The 22652-nt window shown below is 40.6% G+C and overlaps 1 protein-coding gene across 4 annotated transcripts in view; it reads left to right on the top strand.

Annotated features, from left to right (window-relative positions):
• The window catches only part of nbeal1 (neurobeachin-like 1), a 234448-nt gene that overhangs the window by 89923 nt on the left and 121873 nt on the right, over positions 1-22652 (top strand). For all 4 annotated transcript variants that reach the window (XM_087988827.1, XM_087988828.1, XM_087988826.1 and 1 more), the window contains exons 3-6: positions 4515-4676; positions 6200-6281; positions 7491-7618; positions 15466-15548. In XM_087988827.1, the coding sequence (XP_087844953.1) occupies positions 4515-4676; positions 6200-6281; positions 7491-7618; positions 15466-15548 (455 nt within the window). The remainder of the gene's footprint in view (positions 1-4514; positions 4677-6199; positions 6282-7490; positions 7619-15465; positions 15549-22652) is intronic.

Here is a 22652-nt window from a genome sequence, read left to right as displayed (position 1 = left end):
TGCAATTCTGGTCTCCTTCCTATCGGAAAGATGTTGTGAAACTTGGAAGGGTTCAGAAAAGATTTACAAGGATGTTGCCAGGGTTGGAAGATTTGAGCTATAGGGAGAGGCTGAACAGGCTGGGGCTGTTTTCCCTGCAGAGGCTGAGGGGTGACCTTATAGAGGTTTACAAAATCGTGAGGGGCATGGATAGGGTAAATAGACAAGTTCTTTTTCCTGGGGTGGGGGAATTCAGAACTAGAGGGCATAGGTTTAGGGTGAGAGGGGCCTATGAAAGAGACCTAAGGGACAACTTTTTCACGCAGAGGTTGGTGCATGTGTGGAATGGGCTGCCAGAGGATGTGGTGGAGGCTGGTACAATTGTAACATTTAAAAGGCATCTGGATGGGTATGTGAATAGGAACGGAATATGGGCCGGGTGCTGGCAGGTGGGACTAGATTGGGTTGGGATGTCTGGTTGGCATGGACAAGTTGGAGCGAAGGGTCTGTTTCCATGCTGTACATCTCTATGACTGTATAAGAGAACCACCAATAAATCCACTGGAAATTTGAAAGAAATGTTGATATCTGGAAGAGTGGGGAGAACGTGAAACTTGCTACCACAAGGCGTAGTTAAGATGAATGGCATACATATGTTTACGAGAAAGCAGTCATGTTAATACGGTTGGACAAAAGTAGATGGAACATAAGCTCCAGCATCAACCTGATAGATGAAATAGATTGTGTAGTTCTCTTTATGTGATTTTGCCCCATTTTGAACTACAGTGCTCTTATGAATGTCAGTGCAGGCCCAGATAAGAAATCTGATTTAAAACCTTTTTGTTTAAATGAATGCTGTCAAGTAAAATTGAGTTTTGCCCAATTTTTAGCATTGTCAATTATTTCTCATTTGATATCATTGAGGAACTACACATGCGATGTACTTTTGCTGCCACCATAAAGATGGTGGACTAATCTAAATAAAGCAGTTCTTATCCAAAATCTCAAAGCTGCCAGCGATTATCATTTCAATGATGCAAGTCTATTTTCTATTTTGTACTGATGTGCAGTTGTCTGAATGAACCTAACCCAACTCTGCTTCCTGCAAGTGTAGCACTGCAGGTCTTCTCATTTTGGGAATTAATTGATTGCCAACCTTTTAAGTTCTTGGGGCAATAAGACAATCTTTGTCACCATTAAGGTTTGTAAAATCAATGCTTAGGGAGATTTCTTGAGATGATTTTCAGGCAAATTAATATGTGTTGAAATTTTAACCTAGGTGTGATTGAAGTAACTTCATATGGTGGGTGTTACCACCAGGAAACACTAACACACTGTCTGATAAATATTGCTCCAAATTTTGCCAATTATTTTAAATCTGTCACCTCTGACTTCCAACCCACTTACCATAAGCATTGGTTTCCCCCTCCTTACTGATCAAAACTGCTCATTACTTTAAATACCTCATTTCAGTCTCCCCTTAACTTACTGCTCGCAGCTGAACAATCCCAGCTTCTCCAATCTCTGCTAACAAATTAAATCCCTCTTCCTTGATTATCGTCTTCAAGAACATGACATTTTTTTCTGAAATCAGGTGGCCAGAATTGGATGTGTACTCCAACTCCGAGCTAACGAGTGAATAATGTGCAATACAAGCAGATGTTTCTGGGAAAAAAAAAATTCTGTCTGACTGGATGGAGGAGTCATAGGCTTATAAAAGTGGGAAATAAAGCTATTAGCAGTTCTTATATATGGATGGATTGATTAAATAGCACCTTCTCATTACAAATGCAAGGCTTGAATCTTCATCTGGATGAGAACATCACAAGGAACCGACTTTTGACATTAGGCCTGCAAGCCTTTTATTTGGGACCTGATGTTTAAGGACTGCACTGTAAAGCCTGGATTTTTATTGCTGGTTTCCTGGCATTGGAATTGAATTCCATCCCCTACTTAAATCGAGCTATTCTGCAGGTGTGGTGCTGTATCAAAACACCCATCATATCTTTGTAATGAAGCCATCTTTCCCACTGTCGTCAGACTTACAAATGGACCTCTCATATATTAGAGTTGATCTTTCTCTGCACCTCCTCTGTAGCTGTAACACTATATTCTGCATTTGTTATATTATCCTGTTGTACTTATGTAAGGTATGATTGTCTGGATTGCATGCAAAACAGTAGTTTTCACAATAACACATCAAAACCATTTGCTAAAAGAAAGTTTTTTTTCCATCTGGTTCTTGTTATTTGGAAGCTGACTGAAAAATACTGAATAATTGGGGAAAAAAAAACACCATTGGAAAGAAAATTTAAACAAACTCAGTTTCTCAAGAAATACTGTGCTTTACAATAGAATCCTACAGCACAGGAGGAGGAAGTTTGTCCTATCATACCTAAACTAGCTTTTAAATAAAAACACTGCATTATTAGTCCTATTCTCCTGTCTTCTCCCCAGATTCTTGTAAAGTTTTCCCTCTTAAAATATTTACTCAAAACCCTTGACAGTTACTCGCGACTAGTTTTCCACCACCCATTTCAGTTAATAAGTTCCAGATCAGCATAACGAGAAAAACTAGATTAAACAAAAATTCCCCTAACTCTCTTCTAATTCTTTTTCCCATTACCTTAAATGTGTATATTGTAGGACTAGTTCTCCTGCTTTTAGAAATGGCTTCTTGCTACATATGCTATCAAAACCCCTCCTAGTTTTAAAATGATTGTTAGTAGTATTGACCTATTCACAGTCAGCTAATTTTGCAGGACGGCAAAGCAGTTGCTGTGTTTTTTGGCTGGTATCAGTGTGATGATCTCAAACTGCACTACACCACTGTGAAACAGTGTGTGATTTTTCCTTGGCAGTCGAGCAAACCTGTGATCAGAATAAAGTTAAATTTATCTTTTTAAAAAAATCACTGGAGCTTGGTTGCAGTAGCAGATTTCTTCTGTCACCTCCATGTTAGTTGAAATCAATAAAAGCATTATCTGTGAGAATATCTGTTTCATATTGTCAGTCGAGATGCTACCACAGACTTAATTATTTGACTTTTATTCCTTGTGGGCATTGCTGGCACAGCTGTCATTTGTTGCTCATCCGCAAATGCTCTTGAACTCCGAGGCTTTTTTACCATTTCAGAGGATAGTCGAGAACCAACCAGACCACTGTGCATCTGGAGTGACATGTAAAACAGCAAAATTTCCTTTACTAAACAACATGAGGGAACTAGGTGGGTTTTTACTTTCATGGCCTCCATTCCTGAGACTAGCTTTACAGATTTGGAGATGCCAGTGTTGGACTTGGGTGTACAAAGTTAAAAATCACACAACCAGCTGATGAAGGAGCAGTGCTTTGAAAGCTAGTGCTTCCAAATAAACCTGTTTGACTATAACAGAGATATTTTTAATCAATCTGTTGAGGGATGTTATTACACACATCTAGAGCAGGTGAGACTTGAACCCAAGCCTTCTGGATCAGAGACAGGAACACTACCACTGCACTACCAGAGTCCCTTGAGATTAACTTTATAGTTCAGAGCTGTTAATTGAATTCACCACCTGTGGTATTGTCTTCCCTTTGTCATGGGGCTTAGTAATTCAGAGGCCAGGCTAATGTCCTAGAGGCATTAGATTCAATTAATTTAAAAAATAAATTAGAAAGGTGGTCTGAATAAAACTAACTGTGAAATTACAGGATTGACATAAAAGCCCATCTGGTTCAGTGATGTCCTTTCTGAAAGGAAATCTGTCAGATTACCTGATCTTGCCTACATGTGACTCCAGACCCACAGCAAGAGCTTGGTTCTTGATAGCACTCCGATGTGACATTAAGGTTAGATTCCTGATTTTTCTGATCCCTGTCCTGTCCCACTGGCAAAATAGGAACAGAAATAGGCTTTTCAGCTCCTCAAGCCTGTTCTGCCATTCAGTGAGATCATGTGTTCTAACCCTATATCCCTGCTTTTAGCCCATATCCCTTAATATTTTGGTTAACAAAAATTTATTTATCTCCTATTTAAAATTAACAACTGATCATGTATCTACTGTCATTTGTGGAAGAGAGTTACAAATATCTGCCATCCTATGTGTGTAGAAGTGCTTCTTAACATGTCTCCTAAACAGTCTGGACCTAAGTCTGAGACTATGCTCCCAGTTCTAAAATCTCCAATCGGTTGAAGTAGTTTATCTTGATCTACCCTGTCTTTTCCTATTAATATCTTGAAGATTTCAATCATATCATTGCATTATGTTCTAAATTGTAGAGAAAACAGGCTTAATTTGTATAATCTCTCCTCAGACATAAACCCCTGAAGTTCAGGTATCATGTCTAAAATGTCTTACTCCCTCAATTTTTGCACCTTCCCTGGCAGCATTATGACATCAAACCAGTGGTTTCACCTGAGCCCCTGGAACCACCATTTAATGAGTTGGTAATCTCAAACATTTAGTTCAAAACCTTGGCTTGACCTCCGTAGTAGCTGAAATGTGTGCACAAGTATATAATCTCAACATTGATCATGTTTATTTCTGTTCCCTTAGACTGGATGACATTCCACCAGGGTTATCTTTGTTGCCTGATAACATCCTGCAGGTTCTCAGGCAACAACAGTTGCAATGCATGCAAAAACTGTCAGACGGGCTAGAAGATGAACAGCAAGCACTGGCGCTCACTCTGGTCAAATTCCTCATTATCATCTGCAGGTATAGTTGCTATTATAATTATATGTGATTGATAGCATATAGACTAGAAGGGGGCTACAGAAAGCTAAGAATGCGAGTGTTCCTGAATTGTTAATTCTGTTTCTGCATAGATGCAGCCAGATCTGCTGAGTGTTTCCAGCATTTTCTGTTTTTATTTAAGATTAGATTAAATTAGCTTCCCTACAGTGTGGAAGCAGGCCGTTCGACCTGACAAGTCCACACAGACCCTCCGAAGAGTAACCCACCCAGACCCATTTCGTTCTGACTAATGCACCTAACACTATGGGCAATTTAACATGACCAGTTCACCAGACCTGCACATCTTTGGATTTTGGGATGAAACCCATGCAGACACGTGGAGAATGTGCAAACTCCACACAGACAGTCACACAAGGTGGAATCGAACCAGAGTCCCTGGCGCTGAGAGGCAGCAGTGCTAACCACTGAACCACCGTGCCACCCTCTAAGATTTTCAACTGCTGCATTAATCTTTTTACCATATGCCTATTGAACAGTAATATGTCCTTAAAGAGACAATATCCCAAAGGACAATGAAATCCCTGTTTCACTCGATTATAGGTATCACTGATGCTGAAGAAGTTTTTCTCTCTCTCTCCTCCCTTGTAGGTACATAGTTGTCAGTGACAGATATATTGGTGCATTGGTATATAATCTCAGAGAGAACTTTCACAGAGTCTTGGTCTGTTTGGTATGTGTTTATTTGATGGGATAACAAGAGAGAGAAAAAGAAGATACAACAGCTGAGCACATTCTGTCCTCAACTAATGCCTATACATGAGTGTGAAAGGCTAACTGCCTAGCAAACAGGAACCTGGGCATTTTAATTTATCTTTAGTCCTCTCCATCCCAGTCTTGTAGCTGGCCAATAGTAAGCATCTGTCACTGCTCTGGCTGACTTAACTAACTTAATGTGCAACAAATCAAGAAATTTCCCATCAACTTGAATTTGTATAGCACCGTTAGCATGATAAAGTGCCTGAACGTGTTTTATGGGAGCAGTATCGGACAATATTTGACACTGATCCCAATAAAGAGCTATTCGGTCAGGTTGATGGCATGTAGGCTTTCAAGATCCTCATAAAGAGGGAGGAGAGATTAGATGTAGCGAGAATTTGGGGAGGGAATTCATACCTTAAGGCCCAAGCTGCTGAAAGCATTGCCTTTAGTTATGAGACTAAGGAACGGGACGCTGTAATGGAGGTAAGAATTGAAGGAGTGCTGAGGTCCCGGGGTTTTTAGGACTGGAAGAAGTTAACAATGATTTGAAGGTGCAAGACCAGAGGGTGATCAGAATGTTAAGTTTGAAGCTGGGCTGGGCATTTTCTAATTGCAAGGCTTTGGTTTTGTCCCATGTAAACTGATTTATCCATTTGATAACCCAATCTTTTAGTCTCTCGGGTTAGTTCCTATTATTTATGGATGATCTTTCATTATTTCTGTTTTGTTTGAGTTTTCTTAAAACAGTGTAAATTATAATTTGGATCATTCCATTTGATTCTAAGGAACCTGGCTAATGTTGAGGAGATCGGCACTTGCTCCTATATTAATCATGTTATTACTATGGCTACAGTCTACATTCAGCAGGTAAGTGATGATTAAAAACAAAACTTACCTTTTAACAATTATTCTTAGATGTATGTTGTTCCATTACTCTATGACAATGCAGTTGTTTATTTGTTGAGACAAAAGTGTGTAATTTATCAGCAAGAAAACTATTGAGATTAATTTTTGCAGGCTTAAACTAGTTTTTCTGCATGTCCTATTCTTAATTCTTTTCATTTTGTCTTTGGGAGTCGATAGGCCAGACTGCTCTTTCTATACTGAAATGAATATCTGCAAGCATTTGCAAAACAAAACTTCTACATTGAACCCCACAGTCCCTTCAACCCAACAAGCCCAGATTGACCCTCCGAAGAGTAACCCACCCAGTCCCATTCCCCTATTCTATATTTCTCATTAACTAATGCACTTAACTAACACATCCTTGAACACTACGGGCAATTTAACATGGCCAGTTCACCTAACCTGCACATCTTTGGATTGTGGGAGGAAACTGGAGCACCAGGAGGAAATCCACACAGACGTGGGGAGAATGTGCAAACTCCATACATACAGTCGCCTGAGTCTGGAATCAACTGAGTTCCCTGGCACTGTGAGGCAGTAGTGCTAACCACTGAGTCATCGTGCCACACCCTGTGATACCTGGGTTGCAGACAATTGTGGAACAATGAGTGAATTCTTTAATATAGTAGTTGATTTGCGAAATTGCCAAATTATTGATGAAAAAATGTTCTAAAAATGTTCTAAAAAAAATCTGCCTAAATTTGAAATTTCTAATGAAAAATTGTCATTCTTTGTTCAGTTAAAAATGCACATCCTCAAGTTAAAATAACTGGTGTCTAATTGCTAATATTTGATGAAGTTTCTTACAGTAATTTTTTTTTGTTGCAGTGCTCATAGGAGCTGTCAACAAACAACAACCTCCAGTCTAGTGAAATTGCACTTTCTTTAAACATGAAAGCAGAATATTGCAGATGCTGGAAGTGGTCAGGAACTGCTGGGAATACTCAGCTGGTCTGGCAGCATAGGTAGAGAAAGAAAAACAGAGTTAAAGTTTCAGACTAATGATGACCCTTCATCAGTCAAGTGTTACCATCGTCCTGAAACTCTGTTTTGTTCCACAGGTGCTGCATGACCTGTTGAGTTTTTCCAGCAATTTGTTTTTATTGCAAGCTTTTTAAATATTGGTAACCTGCTGTGTTTGATGTTTTCTTAATTTCCTTTTAATGCAAGTTAAAAAGCAAGACCAAAGAAAAAGAAATGGCAGATCTAACTCCAGCTGAAGAGTTTGCAAGACATGCGCTTACCTTTTGTGAGAGTTTGTATGACCCATATCGAAACTGGAGACACAGAGCAGCTGGGTAAGTGGTTCAAAACTCCAAAATAAACAGACAAAGCTAAGCTGAATTTCTTTCTAAACAGAGAGTTTGTGTTTTTTTAAGATTAATATATTGAAAAATGTTATTAGGTATAGTCTATATTCAATTACCGTTTGTGCATAATTAACAATGAGCATCAATAGTCTCATCATTATTTTGACAGTAAATTTTGTGTTTAATTCATTACAATAAAGAAGCCTCTCTAGTTATCTGTCAACATCAAAAAAAAGTTTCTGCTATGGTCAAAATGCTGCATATTTGTTTGTGGCTTTTTCCAAGAACAAAGCTCAGTTGTGTCAGACATTTGTGGCATTTTCTAACGTCATCATCTCGAACACATTAAGGAACTGTCTTGAAAGTACTTTGTTGGATTTATCTATACTGATTTAAAATTACACTGGTTATGAATATTTCTAGCAATTGTATTTATATGGCTCCTTTATTTTAGCAAAATGGCTGAAATAATTTAACCATGAGTCACATTAGCAAATACTAGGACAGGTTATTTAAAATGTGATGCTGGAAAAACACAGCAGGCCAGGCAGCATCCGAGAAGCAGGAGAATCAATGTTTCGGGCATAAGCCCTTCTTCAGGAATGAGGCTGCTGTGCCAAGTGGGCTGAGATAAAGGGTAGTGGGGAGGGAATTTGGGGAGGGGCGCTGGGAATACGATAGGTGGAAGGAGGTGAGGGTGAGGGTGATAGGCCGGAGAGGGGGTGGGGGCGGAGAGGTCGGGAAGAAGATTGTAGGTCAAGAGGGCGGTGCTGAATCCGGGGGTTGGGACTGAGATAAGGTGGGGGGAGGGTAAATGAGGAAGCTGGAGAAATCTACATTCATCCCGTGTGGTTGGAGGGTTCCTAGACGGAAGATGAAGCGCTCTTCCTCCAGGCATCGTGTGGTCAGGGTCTGGCAATGGAGGAGGCCAAGGACCTGCATGTCCTTGGCAGAGTGGGAGGGGGAGCAAAAGTGTTCAGCCATGGGGCAGTTGGGTTGGTTGGTGCGGGTGTCCCAGAGGTGTTCCCTGAAACGTTCCGCAAGTAGGCGGCCTGTATCCCAAATGTAGAGGAGACCACGTAGGGTGCAACGGATACAGTAAATGATGTGTCTGGAGGTGCAGGTGAATTTGCGATGGATATGGAAGGATCCATTGGGGTCTTGGAGGGAGGTGAGGATGGAGGTGTGGGCGTAGGTTTTGCACTTCTTGCGGTTGCAGGGGAAGGTACCGGGAGCGGAGGTGGGGTTGGTGGGGGTGTGTGGACCTGACGAAGGAGTCGCGGAGGGAGTGGTCTCTCCGGAACGCTGACAGGGGTGGGGAGGGAAATATATGTTGTGGTTCTGTTCGCTGAGCTGAGAATTTGTCTTGCAAACGTTTCGTCCCCTGTCTAGGTGACATCCTCAGTGCTTGGGAGCCTCCTGTGAAGCGCTTCTGTGGTGTTTCCTCCGGCATTTATAGTGGCCTGTCCCTGCCGCTTCCGGTTGTCAGTTCCAGCTGTCTGCTGTAGTGGCCGGTATATTGGGTCCAGGTCGATGTGTTTGTTGATAGAGTCTGTGGATGAGTGCCATGCCTCTAGGAATTCCCTGGCTGTTCTCTGTTTGGCTTGCCCTATAATGGTAGTGTTGTCCCAGTCGAATTCATGTTGCTTGTCATCTGCGTATGTGGTTACTAAGGATAGCTGGTCGTGTCGTTTCGTGGCTAGTTGGTGTTCATGGATACGGATCGTTAGCTGTCTTCCTGTTTGTCCTATGTAGTGTTTTGTGCAGTCCTTGCATGGGATTTTGTACACTACATTGGTTTTGCTCATGTTGGGTATCGGGACCTTCGTTCTGGTGAGTTGTTGTCTGAGAGTGGCTGTTGGTTTGTGTGCTGTTATGAGTCCTAGTGGTCGCAGTAGTCTGGCTGTCAGTTCAGAAATGCTCTTGATGTATGGTAGTGTGGCTAGTCCTTTGGGTTGCGGCATGTCCTCGTTCCGTTGTCTTTCCCTTAGGCATCTGTTGATGAAATTGCGAGGGTGTTCGTTTTTGGCGAATACCTTGTATAGGTGTTCCTCTTCCTCTTTTTGCAGTTCTATCGACAAAACCCTAGCCAGAGAAACAATAGCCAACCTGCTGGACAGACATAACAGACAACAGGACATTGAACCTATCAACAAAGACTGCATACTTAAACTACTGGACTTGTGCCTCACAACACACTTCACATTCAACAACCAGATATACGAACAAATCAACGGAACACCCATGGGCTCACCGATCTCTGGACTCAGAGCAGAAGCAGTAATGCAAAAGTTAGAACAAACAGTCTTACCGCAAATTCAACCCAAACTCTGGGTCAGATATGTTGACGACACCTTTGTAATCATTAAAATCACAGAAATAGAGAACACACACCAGATCATCAACGCCACACTCACAGGAGTCCGATTCACTAGAGACGAAGAAAAGGACAACCAACTCCCATTCCTAGACGTGATGGTACAGAGAACGGAGAATTCACCACAAAGGTTTACAGGAAAGCCACACACACAGACCAAGTCCTAAACTATGAAAGCAACCACCCCAACACACACAAACGAAGTTGCATCAAGACACTATTCAAAAGGGCCACAACACACTGCAGCGCACCAGAACTGCAAAAAGAGGAAGAGGAACACCTATACAATGTATTCGCCAAAAACGGATATACTCGCAATTTCATCAATTGATGCCTAAGGGAAAGACAACGGAACGAGGACATGCCGCAACCCAAAGGACTAGCCACACTACCATACATCAGGAGCATTTCCAAACTGACAGCCAGACTACTGCAACCACTACGACACATAACAGCACACAAACCAACAGCTACTCTCAGACAACAACTCACCAGAACGAAGGACCCGATACTCAACATGAGCAAAACCAACGTTGTATACAAAATCCCATGCAAGGACTGCACAAAACACTACATAGGACAAACAGGAAGACAGCTAACGATCCGCATCCATGAACACCAACTAGCCACGAAACGACACGACCAGCTATCCTTAGTAGCCACACACGCAGATGACAAGCAAAATGAATTTGACTGGGACAACACTACCATTATAGGGCAAGCCAAACAGAGAACAGCCAAGGAATTCCTAGAGGCATGGCACTCATCCACAGACTCTATCAACAAACACATCGACCTGGACCCAATATACCGGCCACTACAGCAGACAGCTGGAACTGACAACCGGAAGCGGCAGGGACATGCCACTATAAATGCCGGAGGAAACACCACAGAAGCGCTTCACGGGAGGCTCCCAAGCACTGAGGATGTCACCTAGACAGGGGACGAAACGTTTGCAAGACAAATTCCCAGCTCGGCGAACAGAACCACAACAAAGAGCACCCGCGCTACAAATCTTCTCCCAAACTTTGAAGGGAAATATATCCCTGGTGGTGGGGTCTATCTGGAGGTGGTGGAAATGACAGTGGATAATACAATGTATTCGGAGTTTGGTGGGGTGGAAGGTGAGGACCAGTGGGGTTTTGTCCTGGTGGCGATTGGAGGGGCGGGGTTCAAGGGCGGAGGTGCGGGAAGTGGAGGAGATGCGGTGGAGAGCATCGTCGACTATGTCAGAGGTGAAATTGCGGTCTTTGAAGAAGGAGGCCATTTGATTTGTTCGGTATTGGAATTGGTCCTCCTGGGAGCAGATGCGGCGGAGGCGAAGGAATTGGGAATATGGGATGGCGTTTTTACAGGGGGCAGGGTGGGAGGAGGTGTAATCTAGGTAGCTGTAGGAGTCGGTCTGCTACAAACTGGTACCCAATGTAGGTCAAGGTACAGATGGTAGGATTTCATGCAAGTTAAAATATGAGAAACAAAGTTATGGATGAGCATTGAAATTGAATTAAATGTGACAAAACAGTGGCTAGTTAATTTTTTTCACATGATTTAAAATAATTACATCCTTTTAACACTCTTTGGAGATTGTAATTGAGTCAAAGAACTGGAAGATTGCAAATGTCACATCCCTGTTCAAAACGATTAGACATTGATAATACAAGAAAAAGCATTAGAATCAATTTCTACCTCATATATATTCTTCCAACAGGAGCAAGTGCATTAATCACTTGGCATTAACTTGGATGTATGATGTATTTGCTTTTTTTGGTTTAGTTGTAAATTCTGCTTAGGTTAAGTGGTGAAATTTTCAGTTGAATCACAAAAGATTTAATTTCAGCTGGAGAAGGCAGGAATGTGGTTGAAAATATTAGGGTATTGTTCAATTAAAATGTATTTTTCGCTTCTGTATTAATAATTGTGTAGCAGCGTGCTCATTATCATTTTTATAAATGATTTTGTGAGTGGAACAAGTGATTAGTTACTAAGCTTATTATAAAATCTTAATGGAGGCAAATTAAAAATGTTCTATGGTGTTCAACTGTGTCAAATTATAATTGCCCTTAGGCTAGCATTTGTTCTCAATATTTTTAAAGACCTTGTATTATGTGCATAAATGCTAGTCAAATTGCAGTCTATAATTATAAACACATTAGTGGTCTAAGATCCAAATGTAGTCATCACTTGAGGTGTCATATGTGATTTGGTAAATTAGAAGGGGCAGCATGTATTTTAAGTAACAGTTATCAAATTTAGATCTTGCACCAAAACCTGTGCTTAGTCTGTCTGTGCTGGAAGTATTTATTGCAAATACAAGCCTATATGTTTTCTGTAGGAAAATTGTCTTTGGACTTGGAATTAAGTGTGTTAACTTGAAAGGCAAATGTTTTTAAGAGCTTCTGTGACTTCAATTTTCAAATTTCTATACTTGTTTTAATGGAGCGTGGATGGATGAATAATCTTGATTTGAACCTTTTATTTCATGAAAGCAAAACAACAGGACTGACAAATTAAGACTCAACCTTGGATACTAGGAAGGCAAAGTATCTGGTGACAATGCAACTGTCATTTTATTGAAACGGTACCAAAGTAAAAAGTTACAGAAACTTTTTTCCTACTGTTTGACACACAAAAAAAGAATTTTTGGTCTGAAAGTGTGTTGGCTCAGGTGCAGCAGGCCCTTCTGATCTACTTGTTTCATCTTTTGGCCAGATCTAATTCTTGACAAATTAAGTTGGTGAGATTTTTCTTTTAAACATGTGAACTGTAAGCTGATGTGAGAAAATAATTTCCCAATTCTTTATGATTGAGACAAGCAGCTGAATGGCTTTCAGTGAACACCACAATCTGTTTCTTTTTGACTTCTAAGTACTTTTTCTTCTGCTTCAGCTGCACTTTAAATTGACAACTTGATGTTGCTCAGCAGTGTGTTTGAATCTTAGACCAATGAAGTAAAAACTCAGTCAGGATTTATATAAATGATTTAGATGAGAATTTAGGAGACATGGTTAGTAAGTTTGTGGATAACACCACAATTGGTGGTATCACCAACAGTGAAGAAGGTTATCTAGGAATACAAAGGGAATTTGATCAGTTGGGCTGATGGGCTGAGGAGTGGCAGATAGAGTTTAATTTGGATAAATGTGAGGTATTAAAGTTTGGTAAAACAAAAAACAGGACTTATACAGTTAATGGTAGGGACCTGGGTAATGTTGTTGAACAGAGAAACTTAGAGGCTCGGATAGATTGTTCTTTGAAAATTATGACATAGGTTGATAGGATGGTTAAGAAAGCGTTTTGCAGACTTGCCATCATTATTTGGACTATTGAGTATAGCAGCTGGGACATCGTGCTGAGGTTGTACAGGATGTTGGTGAGACCAATTTTGGAGTACTGTTTACAGTTCTGGTTGCTCTGCTATAGGAAGGATATTATTGAATTGGAGAGGGTTCAGAAAAGATTTACCAGGATGTTACTACAACTGGATGTTTGAGTTAGAAGGAGAGGCTGGATAGTCTGGGACTTTTTTCAGTGGAGCATAGGAGGTTGAGGGATGACCTTGTAGAGGTTTATAAAATGACGAGGAGCATATTGAAGGTGAAGAGCAAATTTTTTTTTCCATAGGGTGAGCAACTTCAAAACTAGGGGGCATATTTTAAGGTGAGAGGACAAAGATATAAAAGGGTCGTGCGGGGCAACATTTTTCACGTAGAGGATGGTTTGTATGTGGAATGAACTGCCAGAGGAAGTGGTAGGTGCAGGTACAGTTCTTACATTTGGATAGGTACATGTATAGGAAAGGTTTAGAAGGATATGGGCCAAAGGCAGGCAAGTGGAACTAGTTCAGTTTGGGAAACTTGGTCAACATGGACGAGTTGGACTGAAGGGTTTGGGTCAATGCTATATAACTCTATAACTACAAGTAAAAACTGCCATTTGAAATGAGTTTGAGAACTGTTTGGCAAGTCACAAATCAGAACAAGTTGGTCTTCTTCCTTGTGTAGTATTATGGTGGCTGTATAAAACAAAATTGTTCATGCTGGAGTGGGAATGTGACAGCACACTAGTGATCACTATAGTGTTAGAATTAGAATTCTGGTCCATAATTACCCATGATATGACCTTTAAATTTCAACTTATCCATGTGTTGAGATGAGATGATTTTCCTATAGTGGGGTGAGTGGTTTGTGTGAAATAAAAACCTCCCATCCTGGCCCAGTGATGTCCTAAAGAATATCTTATCCTTTTTGGAAACCCCCTTTTGAAGGAAATGTGGAGAGATATCTGTGGAGAAAGTGCAGGAGAAGAATGTTTGCAAATTCGCATGTGAGATCAGTGATGTTCTGAGGTTGAGCATGCAAATAACCTTACTCCCCACAAATAAAATAGAGGAAGGACCATGGATATGTAATGCAAGTTTTGTTTTTTTAAGACAACCATGTTGCGGTCTACAATAACAAGGCTCTGGGAATGGAACCATATGTAAATGTTTCCAAGGGCCAGCACGGAAGTGATAATCTGAATGACTACCTTTTACACTTAATTGCTTCATAGTTATAGAGTCGTAGAGTTGTACAGCACAGAAACAAGCCCTTTGGTCCAAGCCGACTACATATCCTAAATTAATCCAGTCTCATTTGCCAGTATTTGGTCTGGTTTTATTGTGATTCGATAACTCATTGCCTGATGAATTAATTAACAACTTTTGAGAACAATTGGAAGAAGTGGGTACTATTGGTCATTAAAAAATGATGCTTATATAAAGTGTGCTCAGTGTTACTCTTGGAAGTTGAAGAGATAAATAAACTATAATAAAAATGAAGAATTGCAGTGCTGGAAATCTGAAACAAAAACAGAAAGTGATGGAGAAACTTGGAGACCTGGCAGCACCTGTAGAGAGAAACACAGAGTCAACATTTTGAATCCAGTCACCTTCCGTTACATTTTGTTACAGATAAATGGTTTTTTAAAAAAAAGTTCTGGTCCATGGATTAATGTCTCTTAGCCTTTTAGCATCTCAGTTATATTGCTCACCTTAGCTTTGTTGTGACATGTTATGATACGTTTCTGGAACCCTTAATGCTTTCTTGTAACATGCATTATCTTGATAGATTTGTCTAGTCTTCCTTTTCCTCCAATGTCATACTGATTCATTCTGTGCTGTGGTTCCCCAGGTGGCACCAACCTGGTGATATCTTCCCAAATGACAATGCTTTGAACAACTGAACAGATGAACTGGTTGAAAGAAACACAGTTCATCTCATTCCTGTCCATCGACACATTTCACCACTGATATCAATAGATAGTAACCAAGAATGGGAATTGTAACATGTTCAACCCTCCCTAATTTGGAGAAACTGAGAAAAATTGGAGAAAACATGTTACTCAAGCAGTGATGCATTATTTCAGCAACCATTTGAGTTTGTTGCTAATTGTAATATTCTTTCTTGTTCTTTTCTAGTGAAGTAGTCAGTGCTGTGGAGAAGAGCAGACAGAAGTACAAAGCAGCTAGCCTAACTGTGGAGTTTGTTCCTTTCTTTTACCGTAAGTTTGATGTGTTCCTTTTTAATTATATGGTGCATGTTAATTTTGTGTCTCTGAATTATTTTCCCCAATGTCTTCTGCTCCAATCCCCACCCACTCTCCCCTCCCCATCCCAAAATAGCTGTGTAAATCCCCTCTAAGGATAGGATTGTGCTGATTTTGCAAAACAATGGCATGTTGGAACAGTTAAAGGAGTCCTCCTTTGGTGTCCATGCATTATTCCCTGGCCTGAGGTGACTGTGCAACTTGTTTACTGAATTAAAAGACTGATTTCTGCATGTGCGAAAACTACAAGGATTGATCCAGTTGCTTTATGTTCCCCTTTCTTGGAGAGAGGTACAATGAGCAATTCAGTGTATGCAAGAATTAGAGCTATACAGAGCCCTGCTTACGCTGCACCTGTAGTACTGTGCAGTTTCCGACCACCATGTCTTGGAAAAAGTATATTGGATTTGGAGGAAGTATAATGTAAATTTAGTAGAATGGCACTTTTAAAAAAATTGTTTGGTGGATGTAGGAATCACTGACCGTTTTTATCACCCAGCTCTTAGTGCTGTGGAGAAGGTGGTGGTGAGCTGCCTTCTTGCGGTCCACATGAGGCAAGTATACCCACAGTGCTGTTAAGAAGGGAGTTCCAGGATTTTGACACTGCAATTGTAAAGGAATGATAATATCATTCCAAGTTGTGGCTTGGAGGTGAATTTGCAGGTGATGGTGTTCCTATGGATCTGCGACTCTTTGACATTTTGGAGGTCATGGGTTTGGGAGCCTATGTGAGTTGTTGTAGCAAAGCAAAATGTTTTGTTTGTGTGGAGAAATTTCACAAAGTAGCATTGTATACAGTATATGAAAATGAGAGACGAATAAGGAATGATTGGACCAAAGATTTAAAAACCTTTAAAGAGAACTGACGAGGTATTATTCGGGGAATATAGGACTAAGGGGCATAGTCATAAGTATCGAGCCAGGCCTTTCAGGAATAAAGTTAGGAAGCACTTGTGCAGAGGTTGGGAAACCTTCTGCAACAGCAAAATGACACTACTTGAATTAATTTTAAATTGGTGATTTTAGTTAACCAAACATGTTTAGTGATATGGAACAAAGTAGAGTAAATGGAGTTAGGTTGCAGATCAGCCACCATCTCATTAAGCTTTGAGTGGCTGAATAGTCTATTCCTATTTCTATATTGCTGGCCAACTTAAAGTTCCTTAAGTCTTTCAGATTATGGGGTGCTTGGGAGCAGATTTTGTTAATGCAGATGAGAAACGGGAAAAGGGTGAATTTGGACATTTGCAGCTGTTTTCCTTGAAGTGTCCATTTGATTCTGGCTAACCATGGCAAAGAGTTGTAGATGAAGAAGAGTGATTGCTGATGCAAAACCTCAATATTCAAAATATATATGCAAACATTCATTCTTACAAAGTAGGAACAGGAGTAGGTATTTGGCCTTTTGAATGGCAGAGCAGGCTCAATGAGGCCATGGCTGATCTGGTTACTCTGCATTCCTGCTTAACCTGATAATCCTGATATCATCTGTTTACTTATCAAAAATAGATCTGCTTCGGCCTTAGAAATATTCAAAGACCCTATTTCGCAACATTATAAGCAAGAACGTTCTAAAGACTCTGGCTTGTGTGACAACAAATTTGTTGTCTTCCTGGTTTTAAATGGATAATCTCTTATTTTTCAAGTGTCACTGGTTCTATGTCCTTCCACAAGAGGAAAACCTTTTCCACATCCACCTGTCAAGAACCCTCAGAATCCTGTCACTTAAGTTGCCACTAAATCTTCAAAATCCAGCAAGTACAAGCCAAGCCTGTTCAATATTTCCTTTTAAGACAACTCACCCATTCCAGGCATTAGTCTGGTAAACCTAAGCTGAAATGCTTTCACTATATTCATGTCCTTCCATAAATGAGGAGACCAAATATATACCCAGTACTCCTCATTAATGCAGGTCTCCTGTATAAATGAAGCATAATTCCCTACTTTTGTATTCAGTTTCCCTTGTAATAAATTATAACATTTGTTTGCTTTTCTTATTTACTTGCTATAACTGCAAAATAACTTTTTAATAATGCCTATACTGGGAACCATGATCTTCCACATCTTAGAGTTTTGCAATTTCTCACCATTTAAATAATATGCTTTTTAAAACTTTTCCTGCCAAATGCACAATTTCACAGTTTTCCACGATATACTCTAGTTCTTTGTCCAGTTATTTAACATATTTATATCCCTGACTTCCTTATGTGTTCACAACTTAACTTTATTCTGTTTGTGTCAACAAATTTAACAGCCATATGTTTGATCTCGTCATCCAACTCATTTATACAAATTGTAAAAAGTTGAGGCTCCATCTCTGATCCCTGAGGCACTGCATTCAACACATCTTGCCAACCAAAAAAATGTCCATTTATGCTTGTCCTCTGGCTGGCTAACAGGAAACAGTTTTCTATCCATGTCATATGCTACCCCCTACACCATTAGCTTTTATTTTCAGCAATATTCTTTGGTGTGGTACCTTATCAAATGCCTCCTGGCAGTTGAGGTACAGTATATCAACTGGATTCCCTTTATTCACAGGACTTGATACTTTTTCAGAAAACTGTTAGCAATCAGGTTAAACATAACTTCCCTTTCACGAAACTATGTTGACTCTGCCTGATTACATTTAATTTTTCTAAGTGCCCTGTTATCATGTCTTTAATAATAGCTTCTACCCATTTCCCTCTGATAGATGTTAAACCAGTATATCTGTATTTTCCTTCCTAAAAGAAGAAGTTATGTTTGTTATTGCCCAATCTAAGGACTTCCCCTTATCAAGGGAGCTTTGTAAAATTAAACACAATGCATCAAAGACTAACCATGTCTTTTAAGACCCTAAGGTGAAGTGTATGACCTGAGGACTTGTGAGCCCATAGCTCCAATAATTTGATCAGTATACCATTTCCCTGAGTTCCATTGAATGTGGTTTTGCTCACTGAGCTGGAAGGTGTGTTTTCAGATATTTCATCACCATACTAGATAATATCGTCGGTGAGCCTCCGAATGAAGCACTGGTGGTGTAGTCCGCTTTTGATTTATATGTTTGAGTTTCGTTGGGTCAATGATGTCATTTCCTGTGGTGACGTCATTTCCTGTGGTGATGTTATTTCCTGTTCTTTTTGTCAGGGATCCAAGTCAATGTGTTTGTTGATAGAGTTCCAGTTAGAATGCCATGCTTCTAGGAATTCTCATGCGTGGCTCTGTTTGGCTTGTCCTAGGATGGATGTGTTGTCCCAGTTGAAGTGGTGTCCTTCCTCATCCGTACGTAAGGATACTGGTGAGAGTGGGTCATGTCGTTTGTGGCTAGTTGATGTTCATGTATCCTGGTGGCTAGTTTTCTGCCTGTTTGTCCAATGTAATGTGTGTTACAGTTCTTGCAAGGTATTTTATTGGTGACATTAGTTTTGCTTGTTGTCTGTATAGGGTCTTTCAAGTTCATTAGCTGCTATTTTAGTGTGTTGGTGGGTTTACTCAGACCTCTTGGCTACCATGATGCCAAGGGGTTTGAGTAGTCTGACAGTCATTTCCTTAACATCCCACTAACCAAAGGAATAGCAGAGCAAAACGGCCGCAGAATGCTTCGTGAAATGATTAATGATGCCCACAACAGACTCTATAAATACAGCCAGGACATTTTGCACCAAAATTCTTTACTCACTAATGCAACAGATCATTATTGGATAGACACAGTACAACAACTCATTGATATTAGACAGAAAATGAGAAAAAAACTAGACCTGCAGAAAAAAATAGACAAACTTACACAAAATAACAACATAGTCAACACAGAAGCATGGATAAATATTTATCTGACCGACCCTTAACAGACACTGAGAAAACCGTCATAGTAAGAGGATTAAATTACAACTTCCAGGATGCGGTCAAGAAAGATTACTTAGCAGCTTTAGAAACAACACTAAAAGACAAACAATTCACAGAAGAAACCCAGCAAACCATCAGACAGGCAGTCGCACCAATATTAAGCAGGGAAAAAAGAAAGAAACACACTCAATATGCAAGAAAGGAAAGCACTAAAAAGACTTTAAAAATAAATTGTTATCCTACCTGCAGACAAAGGATGCTTGACAGTCATCTTAAAACAAAGAGACAACATTGAGAAAGCAAATGCACTACTTGCAGATACTAACACTTACCAATAAGTGGTAATAGATCCGATCCCACAACTAGAGAACCGAATCACAGCCCTACTCAAAATAGAGTCATAGAGATGTACAGCACGGAAACAGACCCTTCAGTCCAACCCGACCATGCCGACCAGATATCCCAACCCAATCTAGTCACACCTGCCAGCACCCAGCCCATATCCCTCCAAACCCTTCCTATTCATATACCCATCCAAATGCCTCTTAAATGTTGCAATTGTACCAGCCTCCACCACTTCCTCTGGCAGCTCATTCTATACACGTACCACTCTCTGTGTGAAATAGTTGCACCTTAGGTCTCTTTTATATCTTACCCCTCTCACCCTAAACCTATGACCTCTAGTTCTGGACTCCCCAATCCCAAGGAAAAGACTTTGCCTATTTATCCTATCCACGCCCCTCATAATTTTGTAAACTCTATAAGGTCACCCCTCAGCCTCCGATGCTCCAGGGAAAACAGCCCCAGCCTGTTCAGGCTCTCCCTATAGCTCAAATCCTCCAACCCTGGCAACATCCTTGTAAATATTTTCTGAACTCTTTCAAGTTTCACAACATCTTTCCGATAGGAAGGAGACCAGAATTGCACGCAATATTTCAACAGTGGCCTAACCACTGTCCTGCACAGCCACAACATGACCTCCCAACTCCTGTACTCAATACTCTGACCAATACTTCAGAAATCTGGAGAAATAGGTAAGACTGACGTCCAAAACATCAAACTAGTCAGATCCAACACCCCATGCTTCTACGGATTACCCAAAATTCACAAACCAGGAGCCCCCCTCAGACCCATAGTCTCACTACCTGGAACACCAACTTACAGATTGGCCAAGGAGCTACATCAAACACTGAAGCACTTAGTAGAAGACTCATGCCATTCCATCCACTCCACTCAAGAGTTCCTGATGACTATCAAAGACACCAGGATAAAAGAGGATGAAATAATGGTCTCCTTTGACGTAACAGTCCTGTTCACATCCATCAACATCAACCTGGCCAAAGAAACACTGACTACATTATTAGAACAACCAAAGACGCATAAACCAAACACCACCAACTTCATCAGCAAGGACAGTATCATCAAGCTAGTGGACCTATGCCTTACCACACACTTCACCTTCAACAACAAATCCTGCAGACAAACCAACGAAACAACCATGGGATCTCCAATATCAGGGTTCTCAGCAGAGCAGTAATGCAGAGACTCAAACAAACAGCTCTGCCAACTATCCAACCCAAACTTTCGGTCCGCTACTTGGATGACACCGTTGTCATCACTAAACGAAACAAATTGGAGGAAACCTTCAAGACCATCAATAATATCCTTACTGGCGTAAAGTTCACTAAAGAGGAGGAAAACAACAACAAACTGCTATTCCTAGATGCCGCATTGGGGTGAACAACCAATGGGGAACTTCAAACCAGCGTCTACAGGAAAACAACACATACGGTCTAAATATTGAAGTACAGAAGCAATCATCCCAACATCCATAAACAAAGCTGCATTAGAACATCATTTCAACTGGTCACCACACACTGCAGCACAGAGGAACTATGCAGTGCAGAGGAAAATCACCAATACAGTGTATTCAAAAAGAATGGGTAGCCAATGAATACAGTCCACCAATTTCTGAGCAACAGACCCAAACAAGCAGACAAAACACACCCAGAACACCTAGCCTCTCTCTCCTACATCAAAGACATCTCGGAAATTACTGCCAGACTACTCAGACCCTTTGGCATCATGGTTGCCCACAAACCCACCAACACATTAAAACAGCAGCTAACGAACTTGAAAGACCCTATACAGACAACAAGCAAAACTAATGTCTTCTACAAAATACCTTGCAATTACTGGACAAACATGAACATCAACTAGCCACAAAAAGACATGGCCCTCTCTCACTAGTATTCTTACATCTGGATGAGGAAGGACAACACATCCCTCCTAGGATAAGCCAAACTGAGACACTCATGAGAATTCCTAGAAGCATGGCATTCCAACCGGAACTCTATCAACAAACACTCAACTTGGATCCCATTTACCACACCCTGAGAAAAAGAACAGGAAATGACATCACCACAGGAAATGATGTCACCCCAAGAAATGACATCACTAACCCAAGGAAATTGGTGATAAATAGAAAGCGGGCTACACCACCAGTGTTTCGGTCGGAGGCTCACTGAAGATGTTACCTAGTATGGTGACGATACGTTTGAAAAATATGAACTTCCAGCTCAGTGAGCAAACCTACATCCAGAACCTCGACCTGAGCTACAAATCTTCTCAAAACTCAGTTCCATTTCCTGAGGTACAGTTGTTTCCAGGATGTTCTTTACATTCTCCATAGCGAAGATTGATTGGAAGTTGCTTAACCTTGGTACTAAAGGGATTTTGGACCCCAATGCCTTAATATTTAATATTCCAAGTGAGTTGGTGTTCATTGTGATAAAAGCTCATAATTACTGTGCGCACACACCCCTGCCTGATGATGTTGTGGCTTCAAGTATCACTCCAGAAACATGAGCACAAAAATCTGAGCTGGAGCTTCCTTTACTATACTTAAAAATGACTTCTGGTTGCACCAGCAGTAGGGTGATGCATTAAGTCCTGAATTCATTGTGCTATTTTGACCACAGCTGTTCAGTAGTATGATAATTAATGATGGGATGGTATGTTAGCCTTGAGGAAATGATAGAGATACTACATAATTTCCTCTAAAGCATGGAGAGATAACAGGACAGTCAAGGTTCCCATTTCTAATTGTTGCTGAAAAATGCATCTGGGTGAATGTGGCATGAAGAAAGTCCAGCATCAGACCCTGCTGTGATGTCCCTTTAATTAAGTAGCCCATTGATTAAGTAGCCCATTGATACTGTTTGGGTTTAACTA

Source organism: Chiloscyllium plagiosum, unplaced genomic scaffold (assembly GCF_037043375.1).
Source record: "Chiloscyllium plagiosum isolate Xiang-an unplaced genomic scaffold, Cpla_swu_hap1 HiC_scaffold_7, whole genome shotgun sequence".
In the NCBI taxonomy this organism is placed as follows: domain Eukaryota; kingdom Metazoa; phylum Chordata; class Chondrichthyes; order Orectolobiformes; family Hemiscylliidae; genus Chiloscyllium; species Chiloscyllium plagiosum.
Note: the sequence above shows the minus strand (reverse complement) of the source record. Positions and strands in the feature narration are given on the sequence as shown.